At 38.5% G+C, this 21,997-nt stretch overlaps 1 protein-coding gene across 1 annotated transcript in view; it reads left to right on the plus strand.

Annotated features, from left to right (window-relative positions):
- The window catches only part of LOC124286488, a 38,063-nt gene extending 16,725 nt beyond the window's left edge, over window positions 1-21,338 (plus strand). Inside the window, exons 2-3 of the mRNA XM_046722862.1 lie at window positions 10,812-15,574; window positions 15,983-21,338. Of these exons, the coding sequence (XP_046578818.1) occupies window positions 10,812-15,574; window positions 15,983-18,881 (7,662 nt within the window). The 3' untranslated portion in view covers window positions 18,882-21,338. The remainder of the gene's footprint in view (window positions 1-10,811; window positions 15,575-15,982) is intronic.
- Window positions 21,339-21,997: the final 659 nt, after the last annotated feature.

Raw genomic sequence — 21,997 nt, forward strand, 5'->3', positions numbered from 1 at the left:
CTGATTTCTTCACTCTGTGGCTTTTTGTTTCAGACCAAGATTTTATTTTGTGAAAGGTTTGATATCATGTGCACTGGTGTTTCATAAAATGCTGTTAAGTCAACAGTAATGTGTTGGAAGCTGCCTCCAGACTGCTTGTACGACTTCCAAAAACATTATTAACTCATAGACAGATATGACCTGGGTGAAGTTGCACAAAACAACCTTCGCGCTAAGACTACCTTAAGTCTATGTTAAGGCGTGGGAGTTACGGTCACTTTTGCACTAAGATCGCTTTGTACAACGACACCAAGGACATCTGTGGAAAGTCCTTGATAAGTTTTCTTGTCAATGAGCCTTCAGTAACCCATGTTTGTTGTAATAGGCTGACTAACGGGATTGGGTGGTCAGGCTCGCTGGCATGGTTGACACATGTCATCGGTTACCAAGATCGATTCTCATGCTGTTGATCTCCGGATTGTCTGGTCCAGAGTCGATTATTTACAGGCCGCTGCCATATAGCTGGAATATTGCTGAGTGTGGCGTAAAACTAAACTCACTCACTCTGCTTATGTACGACTCCCAGAAACTTAGTCCTGAGAGTTCCCTAAACTCACATACAGGTAAGCCCAGGAGATCTCTGGAAATTTCATGATAAATTTTCTTCATATTTTGGCAGTTTTTCTCTTTTGTTACTAAGTTTGTTGTGTAGGAAATATGAAAGAGCTTCTGTGTAACGTGTCAATTTATCAACACCTATATGGTGTGTATAAGCAGTAACACATTGTAACAACAGAGGGAATCACCTCTTATGGAGTTGATTATCAGAACCATTCCTCCAAATTTTGCTGTTTAGTTTTATTGAGAATAGAATTTACCAAGTTAACTGTAGCATTCAGGAGCCACGTCTTTGTTTATAACAGTCTTGTGCCTACTGTATGCATTTCTATTTCAATCAATTCTTTTACAGTCTGATTAATACAGACAATGTTTTCCATGTTGACATTGAAAAATATAGGGAATCTTCAAGTGGCCCAAAGTTGTCTTCAAAAGTAAATCAGTTGTGTCTGGGTTTTTTTCATTAGTGAATGCAAAAACAGACTTTTTACATTGGTTTATCTTTTTGTTTGTGGAGGGACTCTCAGTATTTTTTAGCATTCTAGCCTGGCATCATGTGGAATGCTGAACTTTATGTCTTGTCCTGTGATGCAGCTGCTAAAAGTGTTTGGACTTTTCTGAAATGCAAAAATATGGCCTAATGTCATTTCAGAATATTGACCTGTACCAGTATGAAGTTAGGTATAAGTTGATTTTGAGTTTTAGCCCACACTCTTTTTAAAGTGGGCTCTAAGCTGATATAGCCCATTTAATATGAAGAATATCTTGGTGTGTGATAGTGGTGTTCCGATTAATTGAAATAATTGCAGTGACCACACGACCAAGGAATCGATCACATTTTCTCATAATCAAACAGAAACAATTTTGGAACTACTGTTTTAGCGTGGAACATATCTTAGAAGTTGTCAGAACCTGAAAACGTGTTTAATTCTTAGTCATGGCTGAATATATCTTGACGACTGCAGGAAGTGTATGTTCATGATATATTTGTCATCACTTTAAAGTAGCATCATTTTACATTGGATGAGATATTTTCAAAAAATATATAAAAAACAACAACAACAACAGACGTCAGAGAACCATGATAAACTAATCTGCAATAACAACCTGAACAGGAAAATCTGAAAATGATGCTAACCAATTTTTTTCAATGATTGCTTGTTGGTAATGAACCAATTATCAATTGTGAAATTTCAGCCAGTTCCAAACACTAGTAGGGCATCCTGAAGAGTCAAGACATGGTCAGTTTAGACCAATGAAATGTATGGATGCTGCATAAAGATTTGAATGAAACTGATTCCAGGAAATTGAGAATGAACATATGGTTTTTTTAGTGTCTCCTCAAGATAGAATGTTCAAAGACTTGTATGTAAATATCTTGATATTGTTAGTCACCTCTTACGACAAGCATGGGTTACTGAAGATCAATACTAACCCTTCACGGGTCCAATTCCTAAGTGAGGTGACTGTAATAGCAACATGACAACTTTTGCCCAACTTTTGTCAGTCAGAGCAATATTGTGATTCAAGTATTGGTAAATGTGTTTTTGATGATGGAGTGCGTGGTGACATTGCCTTCGTTTAGTTTTTATGAGAACCTGTATTATCATTATTATTATCTCATGTCAATGTACACACAATTGATGAAGTACTTCCAGATCGTCACAAGTAATGTCACAGCAGAAAGAATGTCATGAACTGCATGGGGACATGTGACATTAGAGTTATATGATTGGTTTTGAAAACAGTAAGCCAGTTACTGTCAAGTTTTTAAATTAAAGAATACATCATCTTGATTGAGATTACTAATCTCTATAAAACTTATTTTAGTTTGATGCTCATTGAATATCATCCTACAGCTGTGTGTGCTTTGTCGGTGGGGTAGCCTAGTGGTAAAAGGGTTCGCTCGTCACGCTGAAGACCCTTGTTAGATTCTCCACATTGGTACAAGTGAGAAGCCCATTTCTGTTGTCCCCACCATGATATTGCTGGAATATTGCTAAAAGCGGCTTAAAACCATACTCACTCACTCTGTCCACTTTAAGTTTTGCAAGTTAAACTAGACACTTTATTTTCCTTTTATGCAGATAAGAAATCTGTGACATCCATCTTGTAAACTCTTCCATTTGAAATGTGAGAGCCATACTGCTCCAATAAGTAAAAATAATTGAATTTATTATTAATGAAAAATAACCTCCAAGGATATAATGATTATCTTTAAATTACGTCCTAGTAAAGAATTACTATTGATTGAAATGAACCAAATATTGACAAACCTACAAAATATTGATCTTGAAAGAAATATTTCTTATGACATTTTCCCCACATATATATTGCTGAAGAGAATCGTTCGCAATAAAATGTCTTGGAGTAAAATAGAGCCAAAGATTATGTGCCCTGATAGTTTTAACAACGCTAAATAGCTTGTATTTAACAATGTTAGTTATGGTCACTAGTCTGAGACTAAAATCTAGAAAATCAGTTCTTCATGAGGTGAAATACCTGAAGTAGTGCGAACAGTCTGTTTTAAGCTTATACTGTGAAAATGTCATAATCTATACACATCCAGACTGGGAGGGATAGTTCTAGACAAAAGGACCACTGAGCCCCACAGTTCATGGTCCATCTGTTAGATCGGTAATGGACAGCTGTGATTGAATAACATCTGTCCAGATTAGAATTGGAAGCTACTGGCGCCGAAATACTTTCAGTCATTGTCATTAAGCTTATTGTCCACATTAAGTGTGTATAAAGAGAGAAATTAACGAGACATTCTGCTTCAACCTGATGCAGTGAGGAGTTTGAATAGAGTAAAAGATCAACTGACACCTGATTTTCCCTACAATGCACCACTATGGCTCTTTGACTAATCCAAAAATCTGTAGCCCGAGTCTAGAAATATTGTGTTCTTTCTCATATACTCAGCTTATAATATCCTAAGACTGTAAGTGTAAATCGGCTGATAATGATGTAGTTCAGTCTAGTTCAGGCTGAAAGAGTCTAATGCTTTTGACACAGACTGCATAGCTTGAAGAACAAGATGGCTATCATTGATAACCTGATCTCCTTCAAGTATATTTCCAAACATAACCATGATGAGTGAATTATTCATTGCATTGGAAAATGCTGAGAGGCTTGGTAGCAGCATGAAGCACTTCTATCCCCTGTGGTACTGTTCTGTGTACTTTCAATTTTCATCTACGACTCTCATAATTAAATTTCTGTTCCCTCAGGTGAGCAAACTCTCATGGTTGAAGACTGCGTATTGATATGCTATTGGTTAACCAAGGTGAAAAGGGGAGACTGTATAAGAACAAGTTCTAAGACTTTTGATAAGTGGTTGGGTGATGATGATGCCTTGATAAAGAGTTACTATGTAAGCTTTGTCATTGTTACTTCTAGTTATTGAGCTGTATGTTGTATGGAAATCTACATGATTCTTTCTTATAGGTTATAATATATAGTTGAAGGTAGTGGTGTTCCGATGATCGATTATAATCGAAAATTGATTGGTTACCCTTTCTCGATGCGACAATCGATTGCAAAATTTCATAATCGATTGTCAGTAATAATTCTTATGAAAACAGTAATGAATACCCAACTCAGACCACAAGACAACTGGCAGTTACCGATAAGTATAACTTCTATCCGAATTATACACAGAAATCACAATCATATTGCGTCTACTCATGCCTCGAAATGAAGTGTAGTTGACAGAAAATGGATACATACATATATTTTGTTTGGCTCAATGTCATATTTATTGGAGCTTGCAATCACAACAAACTGTCATGTGTATTTCACCTCATTCCATGCGCATACAACTTCCGCTTACCATGTTCATGAGGGTACGCTTTTCGCTCCAACCGTGATAGCACCAATGTTAACATTATTCTCAGCAATCACAAACTGATTACCGCCTCCTCATCCATTTTCTGTCAACTACACTTCATTTCAAGGCGCATTTTAGTCATGTAGTGTTTTTATGACATCTGACAAGATTTGTTGTTTGTTGAATGGTTGGTAATTGATGGTGTTGAAGGTAAATAATAAACCATAAAAGAACAAACAATTCTTGTCTTTTGTGTATCTCTACATGTTCAACCATCTGTCTCTGTACTTGCTTACCTCAGAAGTCTGAGACAATAACAAACACATGTTGAAGGTTTAAAAAGTCCTTTCATGTTGTGTTTAAGTGACAGTATAAATTCATAGTTTTAGGGGCAGGTTTAAAAATCAAAATTTATTTAGGAAAGGTATCTTCTGACAGTTTTTATTGTATGAAGCCAGCAAGAAATAAACTTTGCTCAAGTAAACTGGACAGACACAAGGAAAATGACAATTGTAGGAACATCCCCAAAACAGTGCTCTAGAAATGTATTTTCAGCATGCTTAAATTTGTGAGGCATACCTTGACACAGCAATGTCCTCGGGCACACTTGATAAAGATAGGACGGTGGGTTAGCCTAGTGGTTTAGCCTAGTGGTTTAAGCGTCCACTCGTCACACCAAACACCTGGGTTCAATTCCCCACATGGGTACAATGTGTGAAGCCCATTTCTGACTGATAGTGCTGGAATATTGCTAAAAGCGGCGTAAAACCTTACTCACTCACTCACTTGTTAAAGATACATTTTGGTCTTTTTTGCTGGAAAACAGCCTTGGTGGTCTGATACAGCTGAAATAGTTTTCTAGTGTATGTCTTCACAAGGGAGAATTGGGACTGCCTAGATTGGTGATATTTGTTGGATTGTCATAAAGACCAGCTTTAGGTGGGGCACTTTGCCTAAGCATAAATAGATTGAAAATTACATAAATAGCCATCAACAATTTAGACTCCATTGTAAATGTTTTGATCTTTGATCATTACTTTTCACTGCTTTACCAGAGCTAAATATGCATGTTTTGACATAAAAGTTGGGCAATATTTTTCACTTCAAACGCTGTCCACATTGTAAATACTAGGGGAAACCATATATCAATGTGTAGACTCTTGACTGTGTTATATGAAACGGTTTAGCTTTTACAGCTTCCATGATGTCATGTTGAACAAGTCAGTGATGGTATTTAAGTAGCAGTTTTTTCCAGCGTTGAACCAAGTGAATGTCTTTTCACCATGAAGATGGTGAGCTTGATACTTTAGCAAATTCGATTAGATATTCATTTGGATTGATGATACCCTTTTCAAATGATAAATTCTTTGTTTTATCAGTTATACTGTGCCTTAAGAGCATTTATAGGGTATGCATTTTCTTGCTTTTTCCCAAATTCATGCAAACTGTATGTAAGTAAAGTAATCACTGGCTTCGCTTCCTGAATGTTGTCAAAAGGTATTTGTGCAATGCAGGTATGTTTTTTCTCTCTTTTCTTATACTTGTATGGTGTTCTTTCAAGCATTAGAAACTAACTTTAAGCTAAATTGCAATGCATCTACATTTATAAAAATGTCACTGAGGAAGATTAAGGCTAAGGTTACTGCAGTTACTATGGCAAGTTCACATTAACAAAGGCAATAAATAACAAAATCAAAAGAACTCTATGCTAAAAGCAATTCTTTTCATACTGTATCATAGGGATGTTCTTACATATAATATTGAATAATGATACAAGCTGTTGAGGGAAAGGTGAGCATATCCTGCCCTATCAGTGGCAGCTGTCACAAACACTTGCAAAGGCAAGTAAAAGTCTAGCAAAGAATTACATTGACATCAATTTAGTTCTTGTCCATATATCATTCACAATTATATATAGGACCGGGTTTGATTGCCCACATGGGTATAATGTGTGAAAGCAATTTCTGGTGTCCCTTGCCGTAATATTGCTGGAATATTGCTCAAAGCAGCTTAAAAACATACTCACTCACTCACAATTATATGATAAAATGTTAAACACTGAGCATAATTCAGGAATCTCTCCTCCGTTTTTATTCAGTGAAGGAAAGCCCCAATTTTATTCTGGCATTTGGGTTTTAACAATGGTCCCTAAATTGCCAAATGTTGAAACACTGAATTAAAAGAATATTTATTTTGGTAATATTTTGACAACTTGGTTGTTCATTGATGATTTGAACTCCATAATTTTTTTTATAGACTTGTAAGTATCAAAACATTGAAATGTCAGAAGCTTGTAAGAGATCATATTTCATGTGAGCGTATAGTTACCATGTCACACCCCATTGGTGTTACCTAGGCTGTCCACAGCTGTTAACCTACTGTCACTGTATAGCTGTACACTTCTAAACTGCACATAATAGGCACTGATAAAATAGACTGGCCATCACTATAAATCATACTTGTGTAGTGGAAGGTGAAGCTAGATACTTCTATATATGTGCCAGACTTTGTGATGTGTTGTAAACAGAAAAGGTTAACAGACTCGGGTGCAGTTTGAGTTCGGCAAGTATACAAATTGATAAGTCATTTGTGGTACTGTGTAGCCAGGAAACTAATGTTAAGTTGCTTGACATCAATAGGTTATGTTATCAAAGGTTTTAACAAAATAACTTATCATGAGAAAATGTTTCGTAAATGTCATTGGGCATGTGTTGGGCATTAGCCATGTTTTTGTCCTGTCATGAAATGTTAAAAACCTGATTTCAACTAACATCTGTTTATGTTGAAGTAAAAAACATTAATAGATTAGGTAAAACAGGTTTATTGAGTAAAAAGACAAAAAATTGAGGAAAACTGTTGTCCTGTAATTTATGGTGATAGTACTAGTAGTCCATAGGATGTTGCTAAAATCTTCCAAAAATTATTTTAAGAGCCTTATTTGGACTTTGAGACTCAATTGTTCGTCTCGCAGACTGCACATCTACCATTTAGTATTTTAGGCATATCGTTTTAAATAGTTTGAAATATATTTAAGTGATGATTGAGGTAACCTTTGACAAAATTTTGTCATGAAATGCTCTAGTTGATCTGGCTTGCTGATTTCACATTGAAGATCTGCTGCATCTGCAGACATAAGATAAGAACTAGTATTCATAGCACCATTCAAATGTGATTTTGTCTCAGTGTTTCTGAAAAATGTAACAGTTGTAATAATTGGATAGATTTTCCTGAACGATCACTTGGCACCTTCTATACTCATTGTTAACATGTTTTGATTCTGAACTTGCTTGGTGGTCTCTTGTGCATATGTTGATGAATATTCACAATTAATCTTTGTATTGTAGTATTACATAGTTTGATATCATATATATAACCTCGGCAGATTATTTTGTCTGTTATGTGTTTGAAACAGGCTCATTGTATAGACTGCTGGTGTTTTAACAAATTCAGACATCAGTGATGTACTTCAGGTAATATATATAGGCCAGTCCCAAACCAGGGAGACAGGTTGAAAAGTCAGTACTTGAATCTCATGTTTACACTAGTTTTGAAAATTACACAGTGCATACCCATGACTTCTGCTAGCGAGATATTATGTCCTATTATTGCATAGGATCATTGTTAATATTAAGTACATTTTAAGTGTGTTAAGGATGCGCGCAAAGACAATAATATTCAGACAAAAATACTGTGCATTCATGCTTTGAAGACTTATTAAAATCATCCTGAAAGTAATGTCAAGGTAACTGGTTGGGATGCTACTGGTTGGGATTCATAATCCGTGTTCCTAATGTATATATGTAAATCCATTATACTTCAATGTCATTTGATGCCATTGACTTAACAAATCTTGCGTAAGAGTTCTTAATCGGAGTCACAACGTTTGAGACTTTCGTTAAGTTTTGAAAATGTTAATGGTTCATCTGTGTGGACATGTCCAAAGTTGACACACATCTCTGACAAAACTGATATCTGATCCGATTTGCTGTTTTAACTTGCACCATATGTTTTTGTGTTTTTTTTAGTTCAATATTTGACTTGTGGTATGTGTGTCTGACAGATGCCACTTGCTCACTTTTTAATGAACACCTGGTGTCATCACTATGGATACAGTGGACTTACCTGAGCTGTCTTAGGGTCATGGAGGCGGTGGGGTAGCCTAGTGGTTAAAGCGTTTGCTCGTCACGCCGAAGACCCGGGTTCGATTCCCCACATGGGTACAGTGTGTGAAGCCCATTTCTGGTGTCCCGTGTCGTGATATTGCTGGAATATTGCTAAAAGTGGCGTAAACCAAACTTACTCACTTTTATGATCATGGAAAGTGTTTTGTTTAATCTAAAATATTTTTTTCATTGATTGATATTTTTCAGAAAGATATTTGTGTATTTCTATTACTGATACCTTCAGAGATACAAATTAATGCAAAGAACTAGTCCCCATTTAGCAACACACTACAAGGACATGTTACCCTAAAACAAACCTTGATTATGTGGACTGCATTAGATAATATGAATATCGTATGAATGGTATATTTTACAGTTCGAGTGCTCTGTCACTTATATTATGAGATGTTTTCATTTACATATATAGCAGGACATCACAATATAAAACTGGTACGATGGTACAAAGTATGAACACATTTCTTGTCTCATGTGGATCCATGACCCACAAAGTGGCCTTTCTTATTGCTGGTGTTTTATAACCTATGTCACCAACAGAAAGTTGGTTATGTCTAAGTTGGAAATAGTGCCGATGCAACATTATATACTCTCCCAAAAAAGAAACGCATCATGAAAATAGCAATTTCATGTAGCAATGAATTAAAAGGTGATTCATTTTACAAAAGGTTTTGCTCTGTTTATGAGTCCTATGGTGTTTATGTTTTGAAACATCACAACAAAACGCACCATCCGTAAAATACCCGTATTGAACAGCATGATTTCAATTTCGGCGTGTAGTGTGACAGAATACACAATTCACATGCAATGCACGTGAAAGTTGGGGATGAGATAGTCTCAATGATGGGTATAAAAGTTTGATCGCTGTCTGTCGATTATTCACTGTATTTGAAATATTGTTGATGAACGCAAAATGCCATGTCTAAGTGAAGCCAACCGTCATATCGCCATTGGTTTGCTTGAAGCTGGCCAGTCTCAACGTGCAGTTGCCTGATGCATGAATGTTCACCAAAGCACTATTTCACGGCTCTGAAAGAGATATCGCCGGCAGAATTCAGTAGCAGATGCCCCTCGTAGTGGGCGACCTCGAGCGACCACTGCGGCGCAGGATCGCTTCATCCGGGTACATCACCTGCGTCATCGAACAGCTACGGCAACCAGTACCGCTCGACAAATACCCGGATTGAGGAGGCTTTCTGCACAGACCGTCAGGAACAGGTTGAGAGAGGCTGGTTTACGTGCCAAAAGACCTTATTTTGGCCCTGTGCTTCGACAACAACATCGCCGACATCGAAGTTCAATAGTGCACCAACGTTCAGGCCTGGAACCTACCGAATTGGCGTAGAATCTGGTTCAGTGATGAATCACGATTTCTATTGGAACGACGCAATGGAAGAATGCGGGTGTACAGACGTCGACGTGAACGTTTCACTGACGCTTGCGTTCCCCAGGTGGACAGATTCGGCTGGGGCAGTGTTATGATGATGGGGCGATCACCCGCCGAGGAGAAGTGATTTGGTGATGATCCAGGGCAACCTGACAGCTCAACGGTACTGTGACGAAATCCTACGCCCACACCTCCTTCCAATCATTGATCGTCAGAGGGAGTTGTTTCAACAGGACAATGCCAGGCCCCACACAGCACGTCACACTAGAGACTTCCTCCAGAACCACAACATCAATGTGCTCCCCTGGCCCTCAAGATCACCGGACTTAAACCCGATCGAACATCTGTGGGATGCCCTGGACAGACGGGTGCGACGCCGTAACCCTTAGCCCCAGACACTTCAGCAACTCGCACAGGCACTACAGGCAGAGTGGACTGCAATTGGGCAACACAAGATTCTGAGACTTATTCGTTCGATGCCGAGGCGATGCCGTGCAGTTCTGGATGCCCACGGTGGTCACACGAGGTATTGACTTCAGCGCCACCACACGTCTCCATGACACTCAAACTGACTTTCCTTGAGTTAGTGCCAAAGATGGATAAGTCTGCATTCCGATTGTGCTATTTCGCTATATTTCATTGACTCATAAAGCCTACAAGATGTTTCAAATAAACATAAAAATACAGTTGAAATTCCTATATGCGTTTCTTTTTTGGGACAGTATATATTAATAACCTAATCACTCTTACAGGAATCTGTATACATTGTATAATTTGTCCCTCGGAAGGTGTGTTAATTTTGTTTTCTTAATTGCAGAGAGAGCTGAATAATATGAGGGATACCCCAAGCTTCAAAATTAAGAAGGTCTTGGTTCTCTCAAAGTTGCGACATTCCAGTGTCTCTGGACGAAAAATTGTGGGGGCTGTTTCTGCATCGTCGTCGTCTTCCAAGACAAATAAGAAGGAGACAAAGATAAAGGTCAAGGATGACTCAAAGGACCAGTCAGTTGGACTAAAGCGTAAAGGAAGGCCACCAAAGCTCAAAGGGAAGTTAAAAGATGAAGCTGACACAACTGACAAAGATGGTGAGACAGGGCATGGTGGTACAGTGAAAGATAGCTCACAATCAGGGAAAAAGGAAGCAGATTGTGAACTCTCCAAATCAGTGAACACACAGCCATCCAGCTCTGGTTCTAAAAGACAATTTGGAAAGAAAAGATCTCAGTTAGTTGCCAAACCACAAAGGAAGCTGCGGAGCCAAATTGGTGAAATGCTAATGAGGCATGGAAAGAAGGTATCAAAGGCTCCGAAACCAAAAAGGAAGAGAACTTTAAGTGCTGATTTTGAACTCCTTGATGAAAAGTCTCTCAAGAGGCAGCTGAAAGAAAATAATGATACTGCAAGTGGAGCAGAAACTGATCAAAATGATTCTGATGCTTCCAATTTGATAGATTCAGACAACGAAGTGGCAGTGACAGGAAAGAGAAGGAAAAAGTATGGCGTTACATCCACCAGTATGAAATCTCAAACGACAGTGTCCATGGATTCGAGTTGGACTGATACTCCATCTCCTCTGATAACCTCTGGAAAGAAATTGGTAAAGAAATCCAAAGCTTCTGGAAATTCACGTGAATCCTCAGTTGATGAATCTGATACAAGTATTGTCATCAAACGACATGGAACTAAACAGACGACATTCAGAAAACAAGCAGACATTGCACTTCCTGACAGCTCAACATCTGTTTCTGTTGCATCTGGAGATGATGAAAAACCAAAGAAACGAGGAAGACCTCCGAAGAGAAAGCGTTTAGTGTCTCAAGATTCACAGGTAAGTGAATCTGGAGAAATTGATGAGAATATGGAGCAGCGGGGACATCCTCAAATGTCTAAAGGTGCTGCTCATGCAATTACTGACATTAAAATCTCCAAAGAAACAGTTAGTGTAAAGAAGCAACGGATCTTGCGGAATGAGGAATGCCAAACTGATCCCTATACTTTTTCTGGTGTTGACTTTGAGGAGGAAGATGACTCTGAAGTAAGTTTCAAACCAACTGGCATGTCAGGTGATGTGAAGCGAAAACCAGGCAGGCCCAAAATTGGTGTACCCAGACAGCCTATTGTGAAATCTCTCAAAGTTAAAAATACCCACAAGCTACTTATATCTGATCAGAAACACAGGCCATTCAGTAGAGTAAGAGGAGGAAGAATATTAAAAGCCTCTCAGATGTATAAGACAACTCGCAAAAGGACCATTCAACAGTCTCAAGACAAACCATCACTTTTGCTTGAAACCAAGAGGGTGATTGACGAAGAATCTGCAGGGCTGGAAACTGATCCTGTTACATGTGAGGAAGAGAGTAACCCACCAGTTATCACACCTCTTAGAATTGTGGTGTCTGAACAAGATTCTAGAACAGGTTCTCCTTTGTCACCTGAAATGCAGCATCCAGACTTGCCAATAATTAAGGATTTGATCAGCCCTGCTCCCAGCAATGAAGACCTTGAACCACCTGTTTTAGAACCAGCTACTTTTGAGGCTGGACTAATAGCAAAAGAACAGGATAAAGTACGCAATTCTGTTTTGAATGATGATATTGACCCTGTAATAGAGGAAAGTTGTCCTGGGGATGGTGCTTTAGATAGTTTAGAATCCATGGATGGTGATGTTATGGTTTGTCGGGAAGAAATAGTTCCATTTGTTGCCACTGATGAGGTGCATGATGCAGTACCAACACCAGTAATTGAAAGCTTTGATGTGAACCATGGCATCACACAGGAGACCTTGAGACCATCTCATGAAGAATCAAGTGAAACAGGAGAAGCTGTTGAAGCAGTTCAAAGTGATATGCATTTGTTGTCAAATACAGATAAAACTGATAGTTTTGAAAATGGGATGACTGTAACTTCTAAGGAAGCTGAACCTCAGAAGGTCTCTGAACCTCAGAAGGTCTCTGAACCGGTCACTCAGCCCTGCCAGCCGGATGTAGATAATGTGGACAAGATGGAAATAGACACCTCTGACCCTGTAAAGATGGAATCCTTGCAACAGCAATCAAAATCAACACGTGAGGAGGAGGATTTAGATGAAACAGTTAAGGCTTGTCTGCAGGCTGTTGTTAATGATATTGTTAACACTGATCATGAAGATTCTGAAAAATGTGATGAATCAGAGGTAATTAAATCAGACACTGACATTGGTTCTAATGACCAAATGGATGCAGTGAGTGATGCTGATTCGAAGGATAAAGAGCACAAATGTGAACTAGGTGGCATCAAAATGAAGCTCAAACGACATAAAGGTAAATTTAAAGTCACACGTCTGAGTGAAGAAGACGATAGCTTAATAGCAGACATTGGTTTGGAGGATGGTGTTTCTAATGTTGATTCAAACAGTAATGAAAACTGTGAAGATAACTCAAAAGTTGATGTTATTGCACTTCTCATGGAGCATATCCTGGATGTAGTTGAATGTGATCTTGATGGATCCAAGGTCAACTCAGATAAGGTATCGGACAAGAAGCTTGAAAAAGAAAATGATGTTTTCACTGAAACAAATGAAGTGGAAGATGCAAGCTTTAGCTCAAACTCTGACGTATCTCCCGTTGACTCAGAAAAGCGTGTACCACCTCTCACCATCAGACTAAAGTCAGGTAAACCTGGTCGAAAACCAGTGAGGAAATTTGAATTGCGACCAAAGATTTCCAGGTCACCTATTGAGATAATTGCAATGAGACAAAAACGCATTGAGGAGGAATATGACAAAAATGAAGCAACACGATTGGCCAGGAAGATTGAAAAGCAGATTGGCAAAAGAAAAAATCTAGCTAAATCAGCTTTTAAGGAAAGCAACATTGCAGAAGTGGGTATCTCAAATGTACAGAAAGCTGGAAACTTTGAAGAACTTATGGAACTATGCACACCGTGCTCAGTGAAACTTGTAGACTTTGTTAAACAGCTGAATTTGCCAAATCAGTCTGAAGATGAGAGTCAGAGCGGTTCACAGCAATCAGATCTTGGTGTTAGTGGAGGCATGGAGATGTGTGGAGATATATCCTCTCCACCTGCACCAGCTACAGTGAAGAAGAAAAGAATGATGAAAGGCAGAAAGAGTCAATTCAAATCTGGAAGACCTAGGGGTAGACCACCTAAAAATAAAAATAAGGATGGTTTGACAGTTGCACAGCTTTTAAAATTGAAACAGGACGACGGAACAAATCCAGAGCTAGCTCAAGCAGAGAAAAAGGTGGAGGAACTTGATGAAGTTGGCTTTGTTGGAAGTTTTGTTGAATTTTTGAAGTCAAAGAAGAAAGAAAAGCCAAAGTCTGCCAAAGGCACAGATGCTGCCAAGTCATCCAGAAAGACTAATAACAAAGCAGAAGAGAGCATAACAAAACTGACCCAAGCTGCTGCCCCAGTTGCTCCAGTAGTGACTGCCCCAACTGTACCAGAAAGTGTTAGACTGAAGCATTTATCTGGTGATAGAAAGCCAGGTGTGAAGTATGTTTGTAACAAGTGTGAATTTTCCTCTGCTGTTCAGAAGACAATGGAATTTCATGTCTACAGTCATATACCTGGTTTGTCATTTAAGTGTGGGTATTGTAATAAGATTTTTGCCTCTATGGTTGGAGCCTCAGCACATTCAAAGAATGAACATCATGGAAAAGAGTCAAAGATAATCAAAAGTAAAGACTTGATTGAAAGTGACTTATATCATGTGATAGAAGAGGCACCAAAAGTGCCAGTCGAAACAAGTCTGCTGAAGCCTGTTGATCCAGGATCAGTGAGTGGAGCAACATCTGGACCAGTCATCATATCTTTCCTTGTGGACAGCAAGTCATTGAAGTCTCCCAATGCAAAGCGTTTTATGTGTACCCACTGTGACTATTCTACAGATATCCTGGAGGATGTGCAGCAACATTCAAAGGATTTGCATTCAGTTGAAAATCTGTATGCATGTATCTTGTGTGCAGATGCTTACTTCAACTCTGAAGAAACGGTTATGAGTCACAACCAAACAACACATCCTTCAAGGCCCCAGTCATATAGAAAATTACCAAATTTCTATGATGTAGAACAGATGAAGGTGGCAGATAAATCACAGCTGGAGGACAGAGGTAATATTTTTGACAGAATGAACAATTTGTTCTCCACAACCAATGTAGGTGATGATTCTAACAGTGAAAACCCACGGAAAGCTCATTATCAAAGAGCCAGGGACTTCCTGTATGTCCAAGAAGGGTGGAAAAACAAAACATCTGCAGAAGCTGACAGTACAACGACAGTTGAAAATGAAACTCTATCAAATACAATGGACAGTGATTCTGTGTGTAACCTTGGTGACAGTCAACCAGTTACAGTGGAAAGTGAAGCCAAAGGTGCAACTACTGTTGATCAACAGTCGGCAGAAAAACTCAGCAACATTACCACTGACACAACAGACATCAAGACTCAGGAGAAAGAACTTTCAGAGAAAGAGGCTTGCAATGAGAAAGCAAATATTCCAGAAGCAAAACCTTCCTCTATTGATACAAAGGCTGCCACTGAACGTAATGGGAAAAGCCTGAAAGATTCATCCTCAGTGTAAGTAATTGTTGAATGATATTTCTGAGTTTATTCTTAATGATATTTCTCTTGTGGATCTTGTAATGTTTACCAAAGAAGACAACTGAAAATTTGCAGATTTTCAAGAATTCCCTCAACTTATATTTTGTTTTGTATAATTATTAATGTTAATTTAATCATTTCAAATTGTGAGTGAGATTTAAAATTTAAAACTTAGCATATTCATTTCGAACTTTCATGCTTACTTGCTTTATAAATATTGTTTGTAATTGGCCCAAAATCAGGTGTGTGTAGGTGACATTTGCATGTTGTCAAAATCCTTAATGAAATGTGTTTCAATTATTGAAACAAACTTATTTTAGCACGGAGAGGCTAGTTATATTTTGGATTTACATAGTAAATGACTCTTAAATGCTCTTGTTTCAGGGTTGATACTGTTCCATCTTTGGAGAAACAGAAAGATGCTGTGGATCAAGGAAATACAGGTGCAGAGGAAAATGCCATGGTAACAGATATAAGTGATGACACTAACCATGATGACTCTGGTGTGTCGAGCTTAAAAATTGTTGATGTTGTCAGTTTGCGTGATCAGAACCCTGAACCAGCTGTTGAGCCTCAAAAGAAAAAGATGCCAACCCGAAACACCAGTCAGACATCTCGTGGAGCCAACAACCTGCCTGAGGTTGATGTTGATGCTTTGGTTTTGAGGAATGAGCGAATAACTTGCACATACAAGTGTATGAAATGTAACATCCATTCTCCCTATCTGTCTGCAATGGTGGAGCATTTGAAAAATTATCACAGTGAAATTGCACTGTTCACATGCCCTTATTGCAAAAGCTTTAATTCACAAAAGCCAGAGTTCACTACTGAGGTAAATGTCCATGAACATGTGAAAAAAGTGCATCCTTCTAACTGTGCAAAGAATGAAGTGTCTCTTTCTGACACTGCCAAGACATTTGTTCAGGTGCTTGCGATTCCATCTGGTGTGGAGTGCAACAAGGTAGGCAATACATTTGTTATTGAGAAAGACATATACATGTGTTTGAAGTGTCAGGCACACATGCCATCACTGGACTACACATTTGGACATCTAGAGAGGGAACATCCTGATGCCTTTGTTCAAGTGTGTCCATTGTGTAAGACTTTCAAAGACAAATCAGATGAAGTTGTGTTTGCCCACATCATGAAAGAACACAACCAAGATCCAAATGACCATCCATTGTCTGTGGCTATTGAAGATAATTTGTTTTTGAGAATACCATCTATTTCAAAAAGTGGTGCTTACAATGATAAAGTAAATGCTAACAAAGGTGCTAAACCTGATACAAATAGGAAAATAGCTCCAAAACCTTCCATAAGTGTATTGACTGATGAATCTGAAGATGATGTTTTAGTTGTGGGAGAAAGTAGAAACCCTACCAGACCATCTGCAATCAGGTCAACAGGGCAATCACCAAAGAGAGGTCGACCCCCACTGATATCTCAAGATGTTGGAGGAATTCCTGCGCCAAAGCTAACTCTAAGATTCCCAAGATTTCCAACACCGGTTCAACCGGAACACTCTCAGCCAAAAGGTGTTATGTTGGCCAACACACGGTTCTCATCCTCTAAAGCAAAAGGTTCTTCAAAGCCAAGTCCTGATCAAGCTCAGGAGCTGGTGATGGACTGTGAAAGTGTTGATGACCCTGTGAACACTAATGTAAATGTTGTGGAAGAAGATGGTGATATTGTAGTTCCAGCAGTGTCAACATCTGCAATCAGTAGCCCTGCTAGTCTTATTGACTCCTCAAATGTCATATCCCACTCGGCAGCTGTTGCAGTGGCCTCATCAGTTGTGTCTGTGGACACAACAGTACGTGTCTCAACAGTTACTACTGCATCTGTCACCCAAACCACCACTGCCCCAGTCACAGCAAATAAACAAATAGTTGCAAACACAGCACCCCCACCTCCACCTCCACTCAAAAGATTTGGTGTGCCTATTCTCCCCAAAACTACAGCATCACAGCAAGCTGAGGGACACATTGCAAAGACACATGTTTCCTCTACACCAACACAACAAACAGCATCTGTGTCTTTAGCAGACAGACCATTGGTGGCAGAAAAGATTAAAGAACTACAGATATGCAGACCCAAGTCTTCACTGTTCTCTATGACGGATAAACTTCATAGGCTTCATATGAGAGCTGCAGAAAGAGAAAGAGAAAAGGAAAAAGCTGCACTACTGGAAAGAAATAGTCCTCTGAATGCTCGAAGTAGTCCCCTTAATCCAAGAAGTAGTCCACAGTCCACTCGGGAGGCTCTGCTTCGGTCCACAAGTAGTCCTTTAACAAGCAGAAGTAGTCCTATGTTGAATACTAGTCAAGCATCATTATCTGCATCCAGACCTGTTCTGAAGGTACCAAGCTATTCAAGTATGCCAAGGCCTCAACCACCTCCAAGACCTAGTTCTGCTGCTCCTATGATTTCATCTATGAATGCTAATATCCAGCATAGTCAATCTCAAGCAGCACAAGCCCATCGAAAGTCCCTATTATTCAGAAATTGTCCTCTTGACTTGTCAAGAACTCCGTCTCCTGCTCAGACACACTTATCATCAACACCCCCACAGTCAAAAACTGTATCTGATGATCTTCCTCCCGATGCTTTCAAAATATTTAACTTAAAACCAGACTCAAAGCGACTGAAACCAAGTCCACAATCAACTCCTAATACTTCTGTAAGGGCACCAGTTAAACAAGTCCTTGGAAACACCATCCCAAACATTGTTGGCACCTTGGCTGCTCCAGGAACTCTCTTGCAACAGGTACAGGCCCTTCCCTATACCCAGCTAGCACAAATGCAGATGGCTGGTGTTCCATTGAACCCTTTACAGTTACAAGGTTTGTGCATTCCGGGAATAAACACTGGTAACTCTTTTGTGCTTGCACAGTTACCACAGCATCAAGGTACAAGACTTAATGTTCCCCCTCAACAGCTACCTCAGATGCATTCCCAATCACCTGTGAACACATCATCTCTATCTGTCCCTGGTTCTCAACCACCAAGACCATCAAGTGCAAAGACTGTAGCTCAGGCTTTAGCAGAGAGGTCACATGGAGCCAGACACCCTGTCCCCATTGCTAGCCACCCAAGATCTAAACAGAGCACTCCAGCTCGATCAGTTATGCCAGTGAAAAAAACTAGTCATTCAAGGATATCACACCAAGGTTTCTGTTGCCCTTACTGTCCACAATTTAGACCGTTACAAGATTTTGAGGTTACCCCTCATATTGAGCGATGCCACCCAGGAAAAGATGTCATGTTTGTCAAAGTGCCATGAAAGGATAACCTTTGCATACATCTATGAACAAGTGCTAATGTACTGCAGACATGTTTAAACATACTTTATGCAGTGAATGTATTCACTGCCAATATACATTATTGAGATGTGGTATGCATTATGTTGATGACATTCCTGTCATTTAATGGTAGTTTCCTCCCACTTGAATGACTTAACCTGAATGACAAGATTTAACATGCATTCATGTATTTATTGCCTGTTAAAATCAGGCCTTATATATAATTTCTCCGCATCAGTATTCATGTTTGTATTCATTACAGTATAATGCATATTTTATCATATGCTGCATGCTTAAATTCATATCATAAATGGAATGTTTTCTTGTCTTAATTCCAAGGCTAAATTAAATCTCAGATGGTTGAGAAGCAAAGCCCATAAGGATTATCATTTTAATGTTCAGTATTTATGAAACGTGTACAGAATAAATATTTTCAACCATTTGTTTGAATGCATGGTCTGAATGTGTGTGTCAGGGTTGTGTGTTTTTTATATCTCTTCATATGTTGGCATAGTTTAAGGTACCTTATGTTTAATATTTTGCTCAAATCAAACTTAAGGTTTGATTGATCCTAAGTTCTAGAGCATTTTTGTTGTGTTACACTCAACGTCTCCATAAGCATGAGACCTATTATCATCATTTCAAATGATCTGAATTTTTGATGTTGTACATTTCTGGAACATTTTAGTGAACCACAGAGCCTGTGGCTTCATCTTTTTATTTTGTTGATAAGTTTTAGTAAAATGCCAACATGTAAAACTTCACATTATTAATGCCAAATAATTTATTTCTTTTGAGGTAAGGTAATAATTTACAGTACATTTGCAATGTATTATTGCCTTCCAAGGGATTTATGATTGGTGCTGGTTGGACATCGCTGTATGGATCATGTTCAAGTTGTACTTATAAACTAAGGAAAAGTTATTTGGAAAATGAAGAATCATTTTCATTATAATTCCAGTACAAGTGGATGGTTATGTTTCATTAGGTTAAACAACTTGCAGTTTTTGTTTCCCCAGCTGTAACAAGTATGTATTTTACCATCAATAAAAGCTATAACCCAAGAAGAGTTCAACTTCAAATGCAAAAGACAGAAAAGAACACCATAAAATTGTCTGTGAAATGTCTTCTTTAATTTTTTTATTCTCCTTTAAAGAAATAATTCAGTTACGCAAATCAAAATATTCATACCTATTATATCATTCTTTTTGATTAGATCTTTGAATATATCAGCAAATATTTAGGCTTATACAGTCTCTATGGTCTCTATACTCATACTTCACCACATATTCATAGCTTGCCGATTTGACTGATATCATACAGTCCAACCCATCATATTTCTCTGATATGCAGTGACGAAAAGTCAAACGACATGGAATATGTCTTGTATGTCAGAGACAATTGTTTTGATATGTTTTGTTTCATGACTAAACTTCATCATGTAACAGGAATAAAGGTGCTAAGCCGCGCACTCTCAAGGGTCTTAAAACGCCTTGACAATTAATTTATAGTTTTTTTCGTAGTCATTAGTTTGGTCCATTATTGTATATTGCTGAGTCGGCAACATACACAGATTTGTAGCATGATAAGTACAGCTGCACCATACGTAGACACAGCTTTTTGTTGATTCTGTGCTGTAAATATGTGTAACCAAGATGTGCTGGGTGTCAGAAGTAAGGTCATAAGCCAGAAGATACCTTATCTAGAGTTTAGGGTTGCACCTCACTGCCACTGTGAACTCCACATTATCATTGTTCATGCTACCCTAATGTTTAACAGCACTCAAGTACTGTAATCATACTGCCCCACTTAATTTTTGTGAAGTGATTTTTAGTTTGGTGTATATACATTAATATGTAAAATTAATATTGAATGTGAGGTTGTATATACCAGTAACATGTTATAAGTAATTGATTTGATTGATCATGGAATATGGCTTTTTGTTATCACATGGTATAACACCTGATTATGACAACCTGTAAAATATGTGTGTCCAACTTAAGTTATGAAACAGGGAAGCTTAATACCATGTGATATCAATTAGCATGGATGCATTGTATATTGGAGTGTACTATAACTATTCTAAAATCACAAACACAAATACACATGTTAAAATAAACTGAACACTAGAGACAATTTTCTTTTGCATGATCCCTCGAGCATAACATGTAAAAGTGGATGGGGAGCAGTCACCATGTGCATTAGAAGCATTCACCGTCATTTATGTGTAACAGGCACTGTCGGCATACTGATCTGTAACAAATGTAGATACAATAGTACCGAGCATTAATGTCAAAACATGAGGGTGTCGGAAGGTATGAGGATAGAAAGGAAATGTAACATTTCTTGATAAACGACGTAGTATGCAAGTTGGTTATGAACAATTGTTAGCTTTTGAATTTGCAAAATTATTTTGAATAAAATATTCTTTGACATTGCCCGTTATTCTTGGATTGTTTTTTAACAAACCCCAACCGGAGTGTTCAAGATAGAAACTGGGCCAGACCAATGCACCAACTGAAACAAGGATGGCATGATTTACAGTTACGTTGTGCAATACCTTGACGGACACACAGTGTGAACAGCATCGCTGCATTATACAGATCTGGCAAGACGGGAATCCTGTAAAGACCTATGAGGACCGTGAAAAAAGGTTTTGCATAATATGCTGGACATTGAATAACAAGACTGATAACACCTCCTTTACTGCGGGCATGATTGACGTGGTATATCTAAGAACGTTGTCATTATCACTGGAAAAAGAAGTCCACGTTTACAAGCTTATAAATGTCTTGTAAAGATGATGTTTCCATGACATTTACAATTTTGGAAAGATGAGATTTCCAAAGATTTCCAATTTTGGAAATGTCCAGAAGGGGAGATAACTGGTGGGTGATGGTAAATTGTTCTTTGTACGTCCCAAGACCTAATCCCTTGTTAACTGATGAGAGAGTCCAGTCAGTTAAGATTCATCAATTAACAAGGCCTACTGCCTTGTTAATTGATGAGTGTGAGTTACGACGGTGTCCTCCTATTTGTGAGAACTCCCAGTTGTGAGACATAAATTAATGGTTGAGTGCACCTGGGTAGTGTTTCC

Source organism: Haliotis rubra, unplaced genomic scaffold, assembly GCF_003918875.1.
Source record: "Haliotis rubra isolate DU_JTF1 unplaced genomic scaffold, ASM391887v1 Scf384, whole genome shotgun sequence".
In the NCBI taxonomy this organism is placed as follows: domain Eukaryota; kingdom Metazoa; phylum Mollusca; class Gastropoda; order Lepetellida; family Haliotidae; genus Haliotis; species Haliotis rubra.